The 23,255-nt window shown below is 38.8% G+C and overlaps 1 protein-coding gene across 2 annotated transcripts in view; it reads right to left on the bottom strand.

The window, feature by feature from the left end:
* The window catches only part of znf407 (zinc finger protein 407), a 464,904-nt gene that overhangs the window by 142,329 nt on the left and 299,320 nt on the right, over positions 1 to 23,255 (bottom strand). For both annotated transcript variants that reach the window (XM_073050486.1, XM_073050495.1), the window contains exons 6-7: positions 8,718 to 8,801; positions 3,635 to 3,755 (exon numbers count right to left, since the gene is read on the bottom strand). In XM_073050486.1, coding sequence (XP_072906587.1) covers positions 3,635 to 3,755; positions 8,718 to 8,801 — 205 coding nt within the window. The remainder of the gene's footprint in view (positions 1 to 3,634; positions 3,756 to 8,717; positions 8,802 to 23,255) is intronic.

Below are 23,255 nucleotides of genomic sequence, written 5' to 3'. Positions count from 1 at the left end.
ATTTTCAGCAGTAGAAACAAACACAGGAGAAGGTCACATGGCTCAAAGCACCTGCTCTGCCATTCAGAAAGATCAAAGTTGTTCTTATCTTGTTATTAGATACACTTTCTTGCTTGGCCACATAACCCTTGACTATTCTATTGACCAAAAATCTCAGCCATTAATATATATATTCAATAACACAGTCACTAGTGTAGAAAACGTTAGTGATTAACTGCCTCCTGTGAAATAGTTCTTCTCAACTCTGTCCTGAATCGTCATCTTCTTCTTTTAGAATCTGACTTCTACCAATAAGATGCCTTGGAAAAGGAATCATCATCCCCAAATCTAGCCCAGTAAGCCTTGACAGAACATGTTATCAAGGTCACCTATCATTCATCTAAGTTTAAAACTGCTGTCTGCTTAATCAGTCCTCAGATGACAAGCCCCAACTGTTGGAATCAATCTGACGATCCTTCATTGCAGTCACTCAATGACCTGTATATCCTTCCTTAGGTAGGGAGTCCAGATCAGCACATCATGTTCCAGATGTGGTCACACCAGGGCCCTACAGAATTGCAACAGGACCAGTCTGCTCTGGTCCTCAAATCCTCTAGCAGTAAAGGCCACAGTAAAATTAGCCGTTCTGACGTCCTGTTGATATGTTATAAGACCAAAAATTACAATACCAAAAATACGTTACTCTGTCTTTTCTTTTACCCAGTTGCTGAATATCTTCAGCCTGTCTGTATTTTTAATTTCCAACACCTTTTAATCCCCCGTCAATTTTTTGTTTTTTTTCTACCAAACCAAGCTGTGTATCACAAACAATCTGGGATTATATTATGTTTGGTAGCCTTAACTAAGTCATTGATACAGACAAGATCAGCTTGAGCCTAGTGACAAGGCCAATGCCATCTCTCTAGTCTCAGCCTCGCAATCTGGAAATGACCACTTCAATCCCATTTTCTCTGCAATAACCACATCTTATTCCGCACTTCCAATCTCATGGTGCTTGCACTGTATTTAATAATGACTTATGCAACACTTTATAAAAGACTTTCAAAAAGCCAAATACATAAAATACATTGATTTCTCTTATTCCTTCTCTGATTACAACCTCCAAAAAATAACAGATTTATCAAGCACTACTTTCCTTTCATAAATCCATGTTGATTCCACCCAACCCACTATTACTTGTTTAATATCCTATTGGGAATATTAATAATAGATTCCAGAATTTTTCCTACTACTGGTGGCAAGCTAACATTTTCTCTCTCCATCCTTTCTGAAATAGTAAGGTTTCATTTGCTGCCTTTCAATGAGGCAATTGAAACTTGGAAGCACTTTGGAATCAATGAAATTTTTAAAGAGAATCAAATCCTTTCATTTGTGTGTAGATTAGTTCCATTGAAGTTATGCCAGAAAGGGCCTGCAAAAAGGGTAAGACGAGGGAACACAAAATAATCCTCACAGAGGAATCAGAAGTGGAGAGAGTGAGCAATTTCAGGTTCCTGGATATAAATATCTGTGAGGACCTAACCTAGACACAACATATTAATGCAGCAATAAATAAGGAAGACAGTGGCTATATTTCGTTCAGAGTTTGAGGAGATTTGGTTTGTCAGCTAAAACACCTGAAAACTTCTACAAATGTACCGTGAAGAGCATTCTGAGGGTCTAATATAGTTGGGGGGGTGGTGAGGGGGTGGGTGGGTGCTACTGCACAGGATCGAAATACAGTAAGTTGCAGAAACTAGTAAAATTTGTCAGCTCCATCACAGGTACTAGCCTGTGTAGTATCCAGGATAGCTTCAAGGAGCAGAGACTTAGGAAGGCGGCATCCATCAAGGACCCCCACCACCCACATACCCTTTTCTCACTGTTACCATCAGGTAGAAGATACAGAAGCCTGAAGGCACACACTCAGCGATTCAGGAACATCCTCTTCCCTTCTGCCATGCAATTTCTAAATGGACCCATGAGCACTACCTCACCACCTTTTTTATTTGTTTTTTTTGCACTATTTATTTTAATATAATTTAATAGACATACATATACTTAATGTAATTCATATTTTTATCAATATTTATCATGTATTTCATTATACTGCTGCCATAAAGTTAACAAATTTCACAACATATGCCAGTGATATTAAACCTGATTCTGAAGGCTTGCTTCATCTTCAATATCCAGTTCGATAAAACATTTACCCTAAAAATGTTACCTTTTTTCTTTTTCCAGATATTAAATATCATCAGCCTTAAATTTCCATCATTTAAAGCACATTTCCCCATTTCTAACCAAAGCTATGCTCTATGTCCCCAAAGGTTGCCCCTTGACAAAGCACTTTAAAAGAACACTTTTCTTTTTTACTCACACTCAAAATATACGACCCATAATAATGGGCAACATGGTTGAGTTGAAATTTTATTTCACTGACTCATTATAAACACCTCTGCCAGCTTTTTAAAGTCAAGATAACAATGCTAACATTCTTCAGCTGAAACCGAAGTACCCATTCTCTTTCATTTGGAGAAATAAAATCATAACACAAGGAGAAAAATGAACAAAGAAAATCATTCAGTGCATCACTCAATGTTGCTCTTCCTTCACTGGAGATATCAAATTAATTGCATTCTCCTTGCTCTTTCCACACAGTTCCACAATTTTTTCCCCTTAATCTTTCCCTCAAGTTTTTAAATCTAATTCCTTTTAAAAATATATCTGTATTCATCTCCCTTAGTCAACACATTCCAAAGTGCAACAAACCCTTCAACTCCCCTTTGCAATGCTCTTAGGCCAACTTAGCAAAATAATTTTCTCCACATCTGCTCTATCAAAATTACTTTTGAAACACACCAGTAAAGTCCTTTGTCTCATTCAAGGAGAATTCTCTGTAATTCTCTGGTTAACTGAGCCAAATTGGGATCAGAAGTGTTATCAACATTCTCAAAACAATGTACCATATTTTCAAAAATAGTTAGCAGTCGCACATTATATACATTGCAGTAAATCTTAACTTCTGCTTTAATTGAAGCATGCTTCTCAAATGGCAATGGACTCATTATTAAAATGGAAGATTATCCTAAAAAATACTAGAAACATAGAAGAAATTGAAAAAGAGAGATGCAGTGAGAACGTTTGAGATCTGAAATTAATGCAGAAATTTAGAAATGGAAAATAGATCAAGTAGCAACAGATTAACAGTTTGCTAATCTTCAGACAGTATTGAGTAAAACTTACCAGAGTTTTAATTTAATTGTTTGTTTACTAAAACTATCCATTTGATCAGTTTGGAGCAAATATATCAAGTAACCAACAACTTTCTCAAATTAAGTGTAACCACTCCTGTATTTAAGAAAGACATTTCTCTTGTTATCCTTCCACAATTAAACATCTGATGTTGACAAGCAATTAAAAAAATGTATCCTGAAATTTCTGCCGCATGCAAATAATGAAATTAAACAAGACATGATCTGGATTGCCAAACACCCTTAAAAAATGCAATCTTTGAGGAATTTAATTCCTAATTAGATATGTAATTACTGATGCTGGTTATGTACTTAAATGGCAATGTATTTTTAATTTGAATAAACCTTTTCTCATCACCTTTAATCTTTTTCACATCAAATGGCATCTAATGAACTGTTACCTGTAATCACACCAAGGACACTTATAAGGTTTCTCTCCTGTGTGGACACGTTTATGTCGGGTCAGATGGGATTGTGTTGTGGAAGCGAAGTTGCATTGGTCACATTTGAATGGCTTTTCACCTACAAAAGAAAGCCTCATTATTTTTTTCCATGACAGACTCCTATAATTATTAGAGAGTAAGGATTAAAAAAAACTTTACAACAAAAGATTTAATTTCTGAAGCATTTGCCCAATGACCGAGTTGAAGAGCAATTGTATATACTTTATTTTTGTAAATGTTCACAATCTGAAAAGTCTGATACTTATATTATAAGGTGTAATGTTTTAAAAGTCACAGATTGCATATTTTTGCATCTTTCACCATAATAATGTACCAGCTCTCAATTAAATGGTCACGACTGGATTAACCTTTTCAGTCGTGAACATAATAATGTTTAGCATTTTTAAATGAACAGATTTCAATGGAAGGCAGAGCTACCTTTATAAAGGATATCAAGATACTGAAGAGTTTAATAGGTGGCTAGTTTTCATTTGGTGGCTTGTCTTTGCAGACTTCATAATAAATAGAGAAACAGTGAACGGGGAGGAAAGAGCCAAACCAGCTTCTTTGACATAAATTTGATGCCTTGAGCATCACAATATGTATTTTCTAATCGACTCTAAATAATATGATGTCTCAAGAGAGCCAAAAACATACAAAATCTGGACATATAGTTATCAGATAAGTAGAAGCAAGAGTAGGAAATCTGGCCCTTTTAGTCTGCAAATTAGCTTCTTTCCTGCTGTCATAAGACTATTGAATGTTTCCCTGGCACACTTAGATGACTCTTGACCTCACAATCCACCTGGTAATCTTGCACCTTCTTGTCTATCTGCACTGTACTGTGTCTATACTGTAAATTAATTGATCTGTATGGAGAATATGCAAGACAGGTTTTCCACTGTACCAGTTTTGCTGTGCCATTCATGAAGACCCTGGGTATCTTTTACCACAGCACTACCTGCTAAGCCTTGATCCCCTAACATACAGAAATCTATCAAACTCAATTAGAATATCAGTGACTGTGCCTCTGCAGTCTTGAATAAAGAAATGTCTACTCATTTTAAATTCTGATACTGTAACCCTTATAATTCCTCCCTGTATCCATCCTGTTTGAACATTGTAAGCATCAATGAGATCAGTTTTCATTTATTCAAACCCTAGAGGTGACAAGATTAATTGACAATCCCTATTCATACAGCAAACCCGTCACCTCAGAAACTATTTGAGTAAATATTTTTACTATTTTAACTGTATACTTTAGATAAGGAAGCAAAAACTGCACAATATTCCAGCTATGGTCTCTCCATGTCCCTGTATAACTGTAGTATGAAAAACTGGGAAATTACTTTTTTAACCTCCTTGCGCAGTGAAAACTAATTCAGGCCAAAACCTTGAAACTGGTCGTTGTGAGTGATACATTGATTCTGCGAACTGAAACTAGTTTGGATTCACACTTAGCGATCTTTTTGCCCTTGTTTTACAGGAAGCTGGATTATTTAGCTTATGTGCGCTGAAACCACACTGGATGGATGGCAAACTGCTTATGCAAGAGCAACTGGGTTACAGCCTACTTCACCGTCACTCTGCTGAGAACTTCAATCCATTACTTTCAGGCTGTGGACCAGCGGCTCTGACTGGATGTAGTCCAGGAGGTTGTATTACCTGACCTAAGGTCTCCCACTGTTCCAACTCCACACTAGTCATAACATACATCAATGTAATGCCCCACCTGTGCAAAACCAACCAAGTGCTAACAGTCCAATTCAGTATCTAACTGGATGATTCTTACCTCAAACCAAGCACCCTAACCTCTCAGCTCTTATTAAAAACTGTTAAGCAAAGTTGTTGAAAAGATATTTTTCAAAAATCAGTTTTTTTTTTAAATCAAGAGAGGATACTGGAAATACTCAACTTGTCAAGCATTATCTGTGAATAAACAACTTGAGACAATGTTTCAGGTCATTAAGCTTTTATGAGAAGAGATTTCCATTTCACTATCCAGTGAAGCTGCCTAACCTACTGAGTATTTCAGATAACCTCTGTTTAATTTTTGTATTTCTAACAACTGCAGGATTTTTCCTTCGGATTACAGTTTAAAAAAAAATGATTGCTGTATTTGTCAACTGCACACTGGACTTTAGTTAGTGAGGCAGGTATTCCTGGATCACTGGCATCATGGGGGATGGAGGTGGCTCAATTAGAGGGGGAGGGGGATAATGGAACAAGTCATGAGAATTATTATGTTCATTTCATCCATGCACTCCAACTGCTACACCACTTAGACCAAGATCTGTTAAGGTTTGATATGGCCAGCAAAATACATTCAAGTACTAGTCCAGAGACTTGAAATCCAAACTGACACTTGAGTGCAGCATCGAGCAACCACTTCAAGGATGAGAGTGAAATCTTTTGGCTAAGATACTGGACTGAGGCAGAGATGAAATAAATGCCAGGGCTGAGGTAAATATTTGATGTCTTGGGTTGGGTGAACATTCACCTCCTAGCCAAATGATGAGCAGGAGCCTCCTGTGAACTAATTGCACACTGTGGTCTCTCCAATATAACAGTGCTACTCTGCCTGTAAAATGCTTTGTGATGACTGGAACCTGTGAAAGGCCTTGAATATTACTAAATACTTTGATAATAAATTTACTTTGATATCTGAACATGGGCCAATAGGACTGGCATAGATAGGTGCCCTGGTCAGCACAAATGAGTTGGCCTGTTTCCATGCTGTGAAGCTCCGATAACTGGTGTTTGGCAGAACAGATGATGTGCTGAAGAAATGCAGAATTTACATTAACCCAGCAGCCACAGACTGCACAAAAAAAACCCGTGCTTGCTAATATGATGAACTGATGAGCCAGGCTTTGGGACTACTCTGGGGTTCAGATCTGAGGACTCAGTTTTGGTTTGGAATGTTGTTCGCTTCAATTGCTTGCATGATTTTTATTATTATTTTCTTTCTCTTGCGCATCGAGTGTTGGCCTTTTATTTTTCATTTTTATTCTTTTTTTTAATTGGGTTCTTTTGGGTTTCTTGCTTTGTGGCTACCTGAGAGCAAGCAAATCTCAAGGTTGTACAATTTGTACATTCTTTGATAATAAATGAATCTTGAATCTTGAACCATGTATCACAGGAAATTATACTGTGTCATTGAAGAACCTGACACAGTTTTGCAATGTTACAAACCGAACAGCATTAGGTGTTTCTATGTAGCTGAAAAGATGAGCAGGTACAACCCAACTCCTGGAACACAGGAGCAGGAGTAGACCACTCGGCCCCACAAGCCTATCCCACTATTCAATGTTATCATGGCTGATATGCCCCAGTACAGACCTCCTCATCTGTGCCATTTCCCCAGAGTCTTCTACATTTACATCCCCCATTCACCAATTTATCTAATGATATATTTAAGAATATAAGAAAGCACGGCAGTGACACTACTTGCTTTGAAGTTTGCGAAGATTCAGCATGTCAACAAAAACTTTGACAAACTTCCTATAGACGTGTGCTGGAGAGTATATCGACAATGTTGCATCACAGCCTAGTATGGAAACACCAATGCCCTTGAATGGAAAATCCTACAAAAAGTAGTGTATATGCCCAGTCCATCTCAGGTAAACCACCCCCCCCCCCCCCCCCCCCCCACTGAGCACATCTACACAGAGTGCTGTAGCAGGAAAGTAGCAGCGATCAAGGACCCCCACCACCCAGGACATACTCGCTTCTCACTGTTGAAATCAGGAAGAAGATACAGGAACCCTAGGACCTACACCACCAGGTTTAGGAAGTTATTACCCTTCAACCATCAGGTTTTGAACCAGTGGGGTAACTTCACTCACCCCATCACTAAACTGTTCCCAAACTCTATGGACTCACTTTCAAGGACACTTCGTCTCATGTTCTTGATATTTATTGCTTATTTATTAATTATTATATCTTTTTTTATTTTGTATTTGCACAATTTGTTGTCTTTTGCACAGTAGTTGTTTGTCCTGTTGGTTACAGTCTTTCACTGAGTTTATCACGTTTCTTGGATTTGAATATTTCCTCAAGAAAATGAATCGCAGGGTTGTATAACTTGTACTACTTGTACAGGGTTGCCCTACTGTCCTGTTTATTATTTATTGTAATGCCTGCACTGTTCTTGTGCACTTTAAGCAGTCCAGTGTAGATCTGTAGTCTAGTGTAGCTTTCTCTGTGTTTTTTTAAAATTACGTAGGTCAGTCTGGGTTTTTGTACTGTGTCATGTAACACCATGGTCCTGAAAAATGTTGTCTCATTTTTACTATGCACTGTACCAGCAGTTATGGTTGAAATGACAATAAAAGTTGACTAGACTTGACTATATGGTGATGTATATATACTTTGATAATAAATTTACTTTGAATTTGCACTTTGAGATAAATGAAATACTTCCTTTCCTCTAGCTAGACTGTAGTCAGTGTATAATCAAGGGAGATGTGAAAACTAAGTGGGATTCCATACCCTCACAAAGACAAAAAAAATGAGCTACACCTGAAGCAAGGTGTCATATAACTTTTTCCAGGAATACCATAATTAGGATAGTGCACAGGAAAATACTCCAATACTTGCTTTATGTTACAGTGCCCATGTTGCTTTTCAACAGGGTTTGTGTTCCTGCAGAGTATCATTTAACGAGGATATGAAAATTGCTAAAGAATTGGTTTGTGTACTAAAATCTAGGTCTATAAATGGGTTACACCTCCATTAAGTGTATTACAGGATTACCCACGCTCCTGTCACAGGATGCTACAGAAAAATTTCAGTATTAATACATTACTTTAGATTTAATAGGAGGATTTTCCTATCAGCTATTTTCTCTTTACATATAAATCACGCGCATAGTGTATCTACCACAAATCATTTATTATGCCAATAACTTTGCACTGAAGCAATTAGCAGTTTGACTGTGCAGAAAACACTCTTTTTTTTCTTCCAGGGTAGGTCACAATTATAATTTTACATTTTTTCGATAAGTATTAGCCTAAAGAAGTGGATGACTTGAACTGACCTGTGTGCTGTCGTCGGTGTTTGGTGAGGGCATGGCGAGTTCCACCAGCAAATCTGCAGAGGTCACACAGAAATGACTTCTCCCCTGTTGCAATAATAAACAGATAAGAAGAGCGTGGAGGTCACAGATCATTAAAACATATCTATCAAGACTCTCAGGGTTGCTAATTCCTCCAATCAAATGTTTCCATGTAAATATGTCAAATGGGAATGAAATTACCACTGCAGTTTATTGACTGAGATAAAATCTGAAAAGCACCACTGAACATAATTACATACTTGTCAGACCCATAAAAATTAGCTTTAATATCAATGGAATGGTTTTGTACAACTTCATTTCAGCTAGATGTCTTCCAGATGGGGCTGCTTTATGCACTTGAACAATTTTTATGTGCATCCTGCCTCTTTACCCCTTAATTCCCACAGACCCAGTCACTCAATGTTGATTCGCCCATTTACAATGGCAGCTGGAAGTCACTAAAAGGTTCCTTAAGCACCAGCTATTGGACGCACAACCGCACTGGAACAATGCTTTAGCTTAACTAGGCACACAGATATAACTCAGTAGGTCAAAACAAAAGGAGTTAACTTTTGTGAAGTCACAATCTGAAATTGGAATGAGTGTTGTACCTTTAATGCATTAATAACATGATGCAAAAACAGACTGCATATCAAAAGCACTTATCAATATTATTTATTGATCTATAAATCGAATTGTCTTCTGTTCGTAATAGGAGCATGTAACAGATACAGCAGTTGAAACTCTTGCAGTTCTGCAATATTTGTTTTTTTATATAACACGCTAATGACATTAAGTTCATTTCAAACATAATGGAAAATAACATTTTGATAAACTCTGGCACTTTCCTTCTAAACAACACCTTGGATAGTTTCCAAACCTTAAAAATTCTCGAAATCATCAAACCAGCGAAAGGAGAACAATTCTCAAGGTTTTTTAGGCAAATGGTGTGAATTAATCTGAAAATAAAATTGCTTCAATTCCAATGCTTAAAACAATGATTGACAGAATCCCTGAATAAAACACAGTAGCTACAAGACTTCAGTCAATTTCTGCAAGAGCCTACTAACCAGCACTTTACTTTTCCAAGTGGGGGAGTTGAAAAGAATGTGCCATTTATGCGCATTTCTTGCAAAAATGTTTCAGCTCCAGTAAGATTAAAACAAGAAAATTCTTTTATATTTCTGAGAATAATTTAAATTAAAAATGTTATTTTTATGTTGTTGTATTCATTGAACTTGATGCAATATTATCTCCCAGCAACACAGCGTTGGTCTATTTCTGTTTGCAAAATTCTGTAACGCAAGCAGAAAATGATTGCAAACAAAAGTCAAGGTTTAGATAGGCAAACACATATAAAAATGCAGTAAGTTAGCAAGTCTTTCCAATAAGTTTGCACTCACTGTCATATTATAGTTCTCAATCCAGCAAGAGCATGCCCATGTTTGCAAAGCATATTCCCTATCTCACATCATACCCAATATCACCCCCCCCAACCCCCATCCTCTCAACAGCATATATCAGCTGATGTCTCTGAATTCCTCCAGTTCTGGGACCACGTTGATTCCTGATTTCCATTATTCCTCCATTACCAACTATAGTTCAATTACCCCAGATTTAAGCAACAGAATCCTTCTTCACAACTTTCCACCTTCCTTGCTTTAAAAAAATTCTTTATAATGAATCCCTTAAACCACCTGCCCTAACATCCTCTTCTGTAATTCTGCACCATGTTTGATATGAACAAGCTCCTGTCAACAAGACCAAGGAACTAATTAGACTTCATGAGAGGGAAAACAGAGGTCCACGAGCTGTCCTCATCAGAGGATCAGAGGTGGAGAGGGTAGTAACTTTAAATTCTATTTCAGAGGACCAGTCCTTAGGAGTCTGCGGAGATTCAGCATGAGATCTAAAACGCTGACAAACTTCTATTGACTGGCTGTATCACAGCCTGGTATGGAAACACCAATGCATTTGAATGGAAAATCCTACAAAATCTAGTGCATTCGGCCCAGTACATCACAGGTAAAACCCTCCCAACCATTGAGCACATCTACATAAAACACTGTCGTAGGAAAGCAGCTTGCATCATTAGAGATCCCCCATCACTCTAGACATGCTCTTCGCACTGCTGCCATCAGAGACAAGGTACAAGACCCTCAGGACTCGCACCACCAGGTTCAAGAACAGTTACTACCTCTCAACCATCAGGATCTTGAATAAAACGGGATAATGACACACACTTGCCCCATCACTGAAATGTTCCCACAAGCAATAATCTCACTTTTAAGGACTCTTTATTTCATGTTCTCGGTTATTTATTGCTATTTAATTATATTTGCATTTGCACAGTTTGTTGGTTTGAACTCTGGCTGATCTTTCATTGCTCCTGTTATAGTTACTATTCTATAGATTCGCTGAGTATGCCCACAGGAAAACGAATCTCAGGTTTATCTGGTGACATATATGTGCTTTGAACTATTTGAACTTTGTGAAGTGCTTAGGACATTTGACTATTGCCTTTTGTAAATGCGGATCATTTTCTATGCTATTTAATCATTTAGTTCCTCCTGTAAGTCCTAAAAAAAAGTTTGTAGTTCTACAATGAATACATCAGAAGTTGTTGTTATTTGAGCTTGTTTTAGTAACTTGAAGGCATGTTGCAGCCTTTTGGGCTTAATATATCGGATTCTACAACTTCAGATGGGTTAATTTTCTGTCTTTATCCGTCAACCATCTATAATATGTGATCAGTTTGTTTCTTTATCCCATCTTTTCCTTGTTCTGAAGGAGCGGGGGACATGTCCAGTTTGACCTGCCAGACACGTAGTCCAGCTTTGTATTTTGCAAATCCACACTCTTGCTCTTGATTTGCTCCCATCGACTTATTGACCAGATGACCTTGTTTACCATGGTCATTGCAGTTTCACCTATCAGGGACATTCCATTCCCTCACCATTCCCAAAGTTTAACAAGTTTTTATTTGTTTCCTTCCAAGTTCTGACAAAGGGGCTTCAACCTAAAACATTGGCTCTGTTTTCCTTCACTCAAATGTAGTCATTATATATAATTGTTAATCATGCAATTATTAACACATGGAATTCCTACGCCATCATCATTGAATACCAAATCCATCACCCACAAAATGAGTGAAAATAAATTCTTTCTCAGTCTTCCCAGATAAATGATAAAAAATAATAAGTAAATGGAAGTGATTATCAGGGAGTAAACTAATTTCAGGCTTCAGAACACCATAATTTATGGGAATGATGCAAACCCTTTGATTAATATTACTAAGAATAATTCCTGGGTGTCTATTATTTGCTATTTAAATTAATTTACTGGATAAAAAATATTGAGAGGTTATTTTCATTTCAACTCATTGGTTGCTGACCACACTTGGTACAATTTTACCAACACAAATGACAAAGGCTGGACTGTACTGAGGGAAATAATCGTTGTCAGCAACAGTCCAGTTTCATTGTCTGTTTTCCTGATCTGCTCATAGAACAAAACTCTACTGGACTAATTAAACAATTCTGTAACGCAAGTTTAATAAATAATTTAGATATACTTCTCTCTTTGACTTGGAAGCTGATTTTAGGTTTTAATGCATCTTACTATTAATCATTTCAGCTATTCAGACTTGTTTCCAGACTAACATCATTCAATATTATTCAAAGAATAAACTTGAACAGGGTTTCAATGTTATTGACCATAAATAACTTGTCTTAAGTGGAATGCCAAAGGTTACATCACTCTTATAAAAATATGGCCTGCTTGATCTGCACTTACTGCAGCTCTTCGTACATCTTGTGGTGAAAGGACTATTGACCAAACTACTCTTTCACTTTCTTCACTCTGGAGACAAGGAGAGGAAACTAATCTCTTAACAATAACCAAATTTTCAGAAACAGAATCAGAATCAAGTTCAATATCACTGGCCTATGTTGTGAGATCTGTTGTTTTGTGACAGCGTACGTTGTAATACATAATAATAAAAGCTATAAATTACAATAAGTATATATAAAAATAAATTAAATAATGAGTGTAGAAAGAGAGGGAAAAATACTGTGGTAGTGATTCATGGGTTCATTATCCATTCAGAAATCAGATGGTACAGGGAAATAAGCTGTTCTTAAAATGTTGAGTGTGTGTCTTCAGGCTCCTATAGCTCCTTCCTGATGGTAGCAATGAGAAGCGGTCATATCTTGGGTAATGGGGGTACTTAATGGTGGATGTTACCTTTTCGAAGCATCATCTTTTGAAGACATTCTGGGTGCTAGTGCCCATAATGGAATTGGCAGAGTTTGCAATCCTTTGCAGCTTTTTCTGATCCTGTACAGTGGTCCCTCCATAACAGATGGTGATGCAATCAGTTAAAATGTTCTCCACTTATCTGTAGAAATTTACAAGTGTCTTTGGTGTTATACCAATCCTCCTCAAACTCCTAATGAAATATAGACGCTGAATTGCCTTCTTTGGAATTGCATCAGTACGTTGGGCCCAGGGTAGGTCCTCAGAGATGTTGACATCCAGGAACTTGAAACCGTTTACTTTTCCCATGTCTGATCCCTCAACTTATCCTTCCTGAGGTCCACAATCAATTCCTTGGTCTTACTGATGTTAGGTGCAAGGTTGTTGAGACACCAATCAGCCAGATGATCTATCTCCTTCCTGTTTGTCTTCTCAGCGCCATCTAGAATTCAGCCAACAATAGCTGTGTCATCGGCTAATTTATAGATGCCGTTTGTGCATGCCTACCTACACAGTGGGTAGACAGCGTAGAGCAGTGGGCTTAGTATGCATCCTTGCGGTGTGCCGGTGTTGCTTGTCAGTGAGGAGATGTTATTTCTGCTCCATACGGACTGCGGACTCCCAGTGAGGAAGCCAACGATCCAGCTGCAAAGGGAGGTACAGAGGCCCAGGTTTTGAAGCTTGTTGATTAGAACTGAGGGTATGATTGCATCGAACACTCAGCTGTAATCAATAAACAGAAGCCTGAGGTATTGCCAACTGGAGAGTTAATGAGATTGCATCCACTGTAGAACTATTGCAGTGATAGGCAAAGTGCAGTGAGCCCAGGTCCTGGCTTAAGCAGGAGTTGACTCTAGCCATGACCAACCTCACAAAGCACTTCATCACCGTAGATGTGAGTGCCACAGGATTATAGTCATTGAGGCAGCTCACTATGCTCTTCCTGGGAACTAGTATGATTTCTCTGGAAGTCACAGTTCAAAGTGGTCAAACTGTACTAGCTCACCTGCAAATCCCATGTGATGTTTTAAATCCTTAGTCTACTGAGGAATCAGGAGTCGTGTAATAACTGTAGTGACTATTTTTAAGAGTTAAAATTGGATTAAAATAAGTGCTTTCTTATGGAATGCTTTTATGTTAATGTAACACAAACTATGAGCATTTTCCTCTCAAACATTTTCTAATTTTGAATTAAAATGTACAGTGACATGGAAACAAATCCTTTATTTTCTATTAGGAAATAGACACTGTCCCCCATCTGTCATTATGGCGCAGACTACAAAATCTAACAACGAGAATCCATAATATTGATTGGACCGAGTCTCCACAATTATTCTTTAAAAGGAAACACTGACGATAAATTACATCTCCACAGGCTTTTCATCTGGTGTTCGATGTAAGTGATCTCAGAGGGCATTCTTGAGATCTGAAATCGTCAACACCCTTTTCAATGAGGCTAAGGAGGTTTTAGCTTCCCAGACACAAAGCCAAGGAAACTCACATTACTTCTGCTATAAGCACATTCACCATTCAAGAACTTTGAAATTCTAGCTCTTGCTACAAAATACATGTCACATACTCTATTACTATTCCCCAATTAAAATTGAGTTAGAAAGGACTGAACATAGCTGATACCCCTGCATGAGCCCCAGGTGGACAGTCATTCTTGCTGGTCCTTTGAAGCCTCCAGTGAGGTGGCAAGGTTGGATGGTCACCTGGCTCCTGCACTGGAACTACCCGACAGCAAACAAAGCTGAAACTCTGTTTAGTCATCTGTCAAGCTACACAAAAATGTTAAGTTTTTAATGTGTCTGATAGTCAGAAACATCAAAAATCTATTAAAATTTTAAAATAACATTTAAATTATTTAAAACTTTAAAAATGAAAATAATAAACAAAACATAAAGCACCTAGAAATACTTAACAATAAACAAAAGTAAAATTAAAATAAAAACTTAACCTACCTAACATGGACCTTGTTATTTCTTTCTGTTTTGCACTATTTATTTTGTAATTTATAAAAATGTCTTTACACTGCACCGCTACTGAAAAATAAACAAATTTCACATCATCGAAATCAGTGATTATAAACTAAGTTCTCATTTCAATGAAGAGGTTTTAAAACTATGGGGTCTCTTAATCGTTTCCCCAATGTAAAAGCAGAGAGGTGATCCCCAATAACTTTAGCAAGACTGCCCCTAAACCATTCCCTCAAGTGGAGTCCAGTGTTGGAGCACTGTGATAAATGTAAAACCTGTGAACATCTGTCTTCCATAGGTGGTGGGCATGAGTTAGAAGTTTGATAAACTTTAAACTGAATACAAAGTATTCCAATTAGAAACAATGATTTCAGCCAGTGAGCTTCAATTCAACATACCACGAACCAGGACATTGCTTGAATGTTTTCCTGCTTGATTACTTGCTCTGTGTTGTCCTGTGATTACTTGCACTGCTTGGGAAGTTATGGCAAGCACTTAATATAATGTACATTGCTGTGCATATTTAAAGAACATTTTCCATTTTTATTATTGACTATACAGCTGAAATCATGGTTGTTAATGGTGGAGCAGTTAAATTCAGCAACAATCAGAACAAGTGTGGTTATCTCAGAGCAGTTGAAGCTGAAGTTTGCAGGGATTTGAAAGCATTAACCGCACTTGGAATACTGTGTACAGTTTTGGTCATCCTGATATAGGAAAGAGTGCAGGGTGATTTTATGAGCCCATGTTATAGGGAGAAGATGGCCAGGTTAGGTTTTTATTCCTTGGAACATAGGAGAATGAGGGGTGACCTTATAGAAGTGCTTCAAATTTTGCGAAGCATAGATAAACTTGATAGTAGCTGTCTTACCTCCTGAGTAGGGCTGTCCAAAGCCAGGAGGGTTCAGGGTAAGTGAGGAAAGATTTAAGATGAGCCTGAAAGGCACTTATATATCAGAGGGCAAAATGTATATGAAATAGGCTGCCAGAAGAAGTGGTTAAGACAGTTACAATAGTATAATTTATGAAGCACATAAATATGCAGATGGAGGAGTAGGACTTAAGAGGGATAATGGCTGAACGCAAGAAGTTGGGACTAGCTGGGTGGACACCTTGCTCAACATGGACAGCTGAGCCAGCAGGCCAGCATCCATGTTCTTTTGCTCTAAGTCTCAGAACTTAAAGTCGAGGTGTTGCTGATGTGAGGGCCAGTGTGCTCACAGAGGTGAATGAGAGATACTGCAATTGAGTCATATGTAGCAAGTATACCTATGTATTCAAAAATGTTCCCTGCACATTAAGATGACATGCTGACCTGATTTTATTGTTACCTTTGAAGCAAATATGCTCACCACAACCGCAAAAACTACACAAAGATCTAGTAATCCTTAAGGCTGGCAGCATCATGGAAAACAAATTGTTGTTTTATGTTATCACTTCCAGGGAAGTGTCAAATTAACATCATTCCATCAATTACACTGAACAGCAAACCACATTAAAGAATTGTTGCAGACTACAAATCCGGAAGGAAAAAATGGCCATAATTTTAAACTTAACTAAATACTTTAGAAAAAAGTGAAATGCATTATTAACATAGAAATTCAAACATCATAAATACGTTGTAATTTTTAATGGCAAGTTTTCTGAACAGTAATTATGATTTAGTATGTCCATTATGGTACTCTGCAACATCTAAGGTACGAGTAAAGCTAGTTTGTATGTTCAGTGGATTTCTCCCAAGTCCTTTAGAGAAGGCTGTAAAAGATGCATCCCATGTACAGCAACTTTGAGATTTCTGTGTTGTAAAAGGCACAGAAGTGTAAAAGGCACAAAAGTGTAAAAGAAGTGTAAAAGGCACAATTGTTTTTTTTTTGGTGCAATACACTCAGACCCCTCATAACACTACCCCGCATAGCGCTGATTCGTTGCAACACAGTTATTCAATTCTTTATTGATTTTTTTTTAAATGACAAAACTTATTTCTAAACAACATTTAAAACTTCACAAGTGTGGCCGCCATTACAGTAAACATTCAATCAGCCACTGACAGCACTTCACGTACACTCTGAGCCACTCACAGCCAATCATGCATTAGTTCATGCTCTGCCACATGTGTAAACATTTTTACTCCCTCGCCAATTTACTCCTTTTTTTCACCCATAATGTCTGGAAAATGGCCTGCAATGTCCAGTGAGGGTAGTGCATCTAAGATGTCTAGGAAAAGTATTAACAAGTGAAACTGCAAGTGATACGGCATGAGGATGTTAATGATGGCGATGTTGAAGAGTTACTGCGTTCTCATTCTGAGAGCCTAATAACAAAGAGCTTTGAGAATTGGCAGAGCAACGCATCCTGGGTGAATCTGAAGACATGTATGGAGAAGAGGAAACACCAGCAAGAAACTTCACCACAAAACTCCTCGGCACTAACATCATCACGATCACACAAATCATGGACCAGTTCATTGATAATGAACCTTGACTAGGAGCAAAGCAAAAAAGGCAAAGAGAGGAGTTCTCGACATGATTTCCTGCTACTGGGAACTGCTGCAGGAAGCTTAAGAAAAGGCAGTCAAATCTCAACATCAACTTGGAGAAGAAGCCAAGGTTAGAGGAGGGCCTGTAACTTTGGTCTCTCCTCTAAGATGCAACCATCACCCGCTTCCCTCCGCTGCTGCTGCGATGTGTTGCTGCTCCACTGAAGTATAGGTTAGGTCTATTTGCATGTTTGTTACTCCATGAATTACTGTGTATACATAAAATAAAATATCATTCATCTTGGGTTTGAATTTTGTAAAATCAGGCACAGCGTTCCATTTACGTAATGTTATAATGACCCCGCATAGCGCTGATTTACATTGTGCTCCACCTCTGAGGAACGCAATTCAGCGTTAAGGGTGTCTGAGAGTAATGGCAAACACCAACAGCTTTGTCATCCTTATATCTGAAAAATGAAAAACAAAATGCATAAACTTATATACCCTAAAGGTCACATGGTCCTAACGCTTCAAATAGACATAGGTTAGAACTTTCAACTCTTCAGGACTGGCCAAGGATTTCTTGAAGCTGAAAATTAATCTTCAGGATAGCGGTACAAGAAATAACAATTAAAGTGGAAGTTAAGAAAAAGATTGGAGATGGGTAAATGGGTATTTTGACTGGAGAGGGCAGCTGTAAGTCATCTTGGAAGCAGTTGTTTTTCACCTGAAGGAATGTGCATTTCCTTGAAACACTTGGCAGATCAAAGAGTTTAAATCTCTATTTAGTGCAAGGATTACTTTCAGAGCTTGCAAAATGGCTGGAATTTTCAAACTCCAGGTTAAAAGCTTTCATTCCTTGGAAGTCTAGTCATGCACTTAAATCAAGCATGTTTCTTTCCAGACCATTATAATGCAAACAACAAAGGATAGTTCCATAAACAGTCCCACCATGAGTTGCTAAAGTTGGACTGATTTCTTTTTTGATAATGGGCATATTCTTTCAAACATAGCTTGTAAAACAAGTCAGTGTCTTTATTTCAAAGCAACTGGTGGCTCCAGATTCCAGCATGAGAGAAAACCATGGTCAATTTTAAGCAAGTCTCAAGCACAACGCTTTCAATGTGTTCACAGAATGGGGAATTTCTTTCCAATAGTTTATCTCAGACTGTGTAATAAGTCGTGATCTGAGATTCCAATGTAACTGCATGCAAATGGCAATGCATTAAGTTGGCAGTTGTGTTTTATATTAATTGATAATCTACTTGCAATATTTATTAAGTGCATGTACTTTCCTTCTTCAAATAAGTTAGACAGGTCTGCAGCCTGAGGTGCGTTCCTGTACAGATACTGTTAGTTGGAACAGATGATCTTCAGGTCAAAGGAAGGATAGTTTCCAATTCTGGGATCAGTAGAGTGTAAAGAACGGCCAAGCATGGAAGGAAAGCAGGGGAGATTTGTTGGAATGACAATGTCACTGAAAAGTGAGGAGATCAGAGGAAAAGATTGCTTGAGAGCAGAAAGTTAAGGTGAAGGTTTAAAAGAAATGGTTCAAAATATGATGGATTTTATTTAACATCTCTTCTGAAAAGTTGGTATCTCTAGCAGTGTAGCACCTGCATAGATTGTTTGGATGCTGAAGGCATCTGGTTCATTTGTTACATGGGAAGCTCTCTGCTGGGATGGATATGGTTTAAAATAGAACATTCCAGAAAAACACAGAGACTCCAGTCTGTTTGTGACATAGTTACGCTAAGAACTCCAGGCTTTCACTGTTCTTAATATAAAAGGTTGATGAGGTCTCTGGTTTGCTCTAAATAATAAATCAAGTGTGTTATGTTTGTGGTACTGGGAAGCTGGGTGGCCATGAATAACACACATGAGAGATGGAGAAGTGTGGAACAAACAGACTGCTGCTTGTTTTGCTTGTGAGTCATCTACCCAGAATGCCCTCAAACTATGTTCAGCACGTAACGCACAGGGAAGCTTGACAGCAACCCATAATGGTCAAGATATACATAAATACATAACATATCCTTCCACCCTTATTTTAAAGGTTTTGCCCCCTTGCTATATGCAGACTGCTGAACTATTAAATTCAAGAGAGTAATCATCAAATTTAACCAACAACAAAAATTATCTTTTTCTAAACTAGGGAAAGAGAGTGGACTGCCTCTATTCCCAAAAATAACCCAGGGGATTATTCTGCCCCATCTGCTGAGAGATGGTCACTAAACCTGAAAATGGTCAATGTATCTGGAGGCCACCTGATTCTGTGAAGCTACCAACTACCTATGGAGGACACCAAAGTAATTTTATCTCTTGGTGGTGTGTGTATAGATCTTGACTTGGGTACTGCATTGTCAGTATGGGCCACCTCAGAAAGCACAGCTAAGGGAAGCACTAGCTGTGTCATTTGATCATAATAGGGGTTCTGCAGTCTTCTCAGAATCCTGTCTCATATCTACAACAGGATCTGGATTGGTAAGCTTGTTTTGGTTTTCAGTTGCCTCAGAAGTGGGCAACAAGTGATCAACATGCCTTCTCCAGATGTTGTGGTAACTAGTTTCTACTGTGTATGACACAGGACTAGTTTGTGCCGCACTGCCGCAGGTATCCATTTTGCTTCAGAGATGTAATTCCAAGCAAGTACTCGCACTCCTGCTGTGGAACTTCTGTACTTCATTTTGGCATATTTTTCTGTTTGGGGTGTCTGTTCATTGAGCACAATCTGTTTTGTGTTTAGGGGTCGAAGTAGGTCAAAGCAGATCTGCAGCAGTCTTTTCATCAGTGCAGTGGCTGGAGCCATTTTGGTGGTGGCATGAGGTGTGTTCCTATGCCAGCAAGAAAGTGTGAAGACGCTGTTTGAGGGATCCACTTCCTACTGAAGTACTGAGGGCTTGTTTCATTGTTTGTATGAATCGTTCAGCAAAGTCATTACTGGCTGGATGAAATGGTGCTGACTGGATGTGCTGAATACCATCTGTTTCCATAAATGCCTTGAACTCTTCAGACAGGAGTTGTGGGCCATTGTCATTTACAAGCTGTTGAGGAAGCACAAAACAGCTAAAGATGGGACATAGCTCCTCAATCCATTTTACAGATGTAGTGCTCTTCATGCTGGCAACCTTCGGCCATTTGCATCCATTATGACCAAGAACACATGGCTTCTACAGATCCTGTAAAATCGATGTGAATCCTCTGTCATTGTTCTTAAGGCTATTCCCATGGATGCAAAAGAGTAAGCTGAAGAATGTTTCTCACTCAGACAATGTGGACCTGCTTTGGTCTTTTCTTCAATGGTTATATCCAGTCCTCGCCACCAGAAGTAGCTGTGTGTGATTTCTTTCATGCACACTATGCCAGTGTCCACCATGTAGCTCATCAAGCACTTGTGTTCTTAATGGTGGAGAAATGACAACGCGGTAGCCCCATTGTAAACATCTTGCTTGGACTGTGAGTTCCTTCCATCGAGCCTGGTAAGGTTTTAATTCTATGGTTGACTCTCCTTTCCATTCATGTCCACCGCTTTAGATAAACTTTCGATAGAACAGTGTCAGTACGTGTGTGCTTCCAGACTTGCACCTCAGTTATCAGTGTGGGTATTTCCTTGAAGTAAAAGATCTCTTTCGAGAATGGCTCTGGCTCTGTAACAGTTAACAGAAGTCTGGATAATCTATCAGTATTCGAATGGTGACCAGACCTCGTGTATGAATACTCTGCTCGGGCTTCCAGCCGTGTACAGGTATCGATTATAACTGACGTTTCGATGACAAACCCCACCATCTTTGCCACATCAAAACTACGGTTATAATTGATACTTGTACCCAGCTAGAAGCCTGAGAAGAATTTATTCATCATAAACGCTGGGAAAGCACTAGATCCTTTTTCAGACCTCATGCACTTTATATCGTACTGCTGTACAGATAGCAACAGAGCCCAATGTTGCATTCGAAAAGCAGCCATGGAAGGAATGCCCACATGTGGACCAAAAATTGAATTCAAGGGGTGATCATGTCAGTAAATCATTGACCTTTTGCATTAAAATACACACATTTCAACCCATCTACCTGACTGCAATTCTGCCCTGTCCACTGCCTATCCTTTCTTAGTCTCTCAATAAGCTGCATCTACCTTTACCATAATTGTCCCATCCTCTGTGCTATCGCTCTGGTTCCCAACCCCCTGGCAACTAGTTTAAACTCTCCCTGACTATAATGTTCAAGGTACTGAGAAGCCGGGTGGACATGATCAACACACACAAGAGACAGAGAGGTGAGAAACAAATACACCATCTCACATTACATTCAGTACATAACATACAGGGAAGTGTGACAGCAATCCATAAGGGTAAAATACATAACAAAGGGGACCTCAGTCTGACTTTAGGCTAATTCACCTCTAATTTGACCTGGGTGACAACCATGTTGCTGCCTGCTACTCGAAGACATTGGAGTTAGTGCACAAAAGCAGCATGCAGTGTAACCGTGAGTGACTGTCTTGGATGTTTCTCTGGCAATCGCAAGACCTTGTTGGACATTGATAATGTAAGACACCACAGGCCTGTTTCTCTTGTTTGGTGGCGAGACAGGCGATGAGGCAGCAGGGTAACCTCGGTTGTAGCAAAGACTAGGCCACAAGCCATGCACGGGCTTGTCTGCTGCCGCAGTCCATGTGAGATGATGCAGGAAGCGATGTAGAGTGGAGTCTGTGCTCGGTTAGGAGCTGGCCTCTCCTATCAGTGCTGCCCTCCCTGTTTGATCGGTGGAATGACAAGGCTGGATTGCTGGGAGCTGTACCATCAATTTGCTTGGCTATACGTGTGGTTTCTTGCCTAACATTATGTTTTTACTTTCTCTTGCGTTATTTTGAATGAATGTTGTGCACCATGGCCCCAGAGGAATGCTGTCTCATTCAAATTTATCCATGCATAGTTTATTAAGCTTGATTTGATTTGATTGACTGGAGTAGGTAAGAAATATGATTTGCAAATTTTAGCTATTACAATCTGAAATTACATGCTGAAGTTTCTACTTCCAGGTTTCCAAGGTGCTGCAATGCAGAAACCGCCCTAACCATAGTTCTATGAGACTATTGTGCATTATCCTTCCTAGAACCTTGTGCAGATTTTTCTATGGTCACCCCATTTACTTCCAATACATCTCTTCAGATGAAAGGTCACAATTCAAAATACCTACTATGTAATTCCCTCCAAAAATACTGCTCATCCTGAGCTCCTCCAGCATCTTTCTTGTTGCTTCAGATTCCAGCCAGTGGACTATTCTCCACAAGTTGCAATCTTCCATTTACGAGAGCTACAACTCTATACTACTGAATGCTGGTCCCTCCCGATTCACCTGTAGTTGTCGCTTTTATCTCATCTACATCCAGGTTGTACAGTGCCCAGTAAGCTGCCTCCCCGTGACTCCAAATGCCACCGAGCTGTCTGTGTGGAAAGTGCACTTTTTCCATGAGACCCTAGAACAACCCATAGGTAACCCATAGCCACTGTAAATTGTAGATGAGTTGTAGAATGTGAGGTGAGATGATGGGTGGAGGATAAGAATGGGATAATGTAAGTGGTTGTTTTATGGTTAGTGAGGAATCAGTGTCTGAAGGGCCTGTTTCTATGCTGTACGGCTCAATGACCACACCGAGGGAATACTGCACAGTCAGTGGTACCGCTATTCAGATAAGACCAATCTATCTCTTCAAGGCCTCTTATAACTTTGAACACATATTTACATTCCCCCTCAACCTCAGCTCTCAACTGTTGATTTCTCCTTCAGCAACCCTTCATAGAGTCCA

The sequence above is a fragment of the Hemitrygon akajei genome, chromosome 1 (genome assembly GCF_048418815.1).
Source record: "Hemitrygon akajei chromosome 1, sHemAka1.3, whole genome shotgun sequence".
Classification (NCBI taxonomy): Eukaryota; Metazoa; Chordata; class Chondrichthyes; order Myliobatiformes; family Dasyatidae; genus Hemitrygon; species Hemitrygon akajei.
The sequence above is the reverse complement of the archived record's forward strand: the minus strand, read 5'-3'. Positions and strand labels throughout refer to the sequence as shown.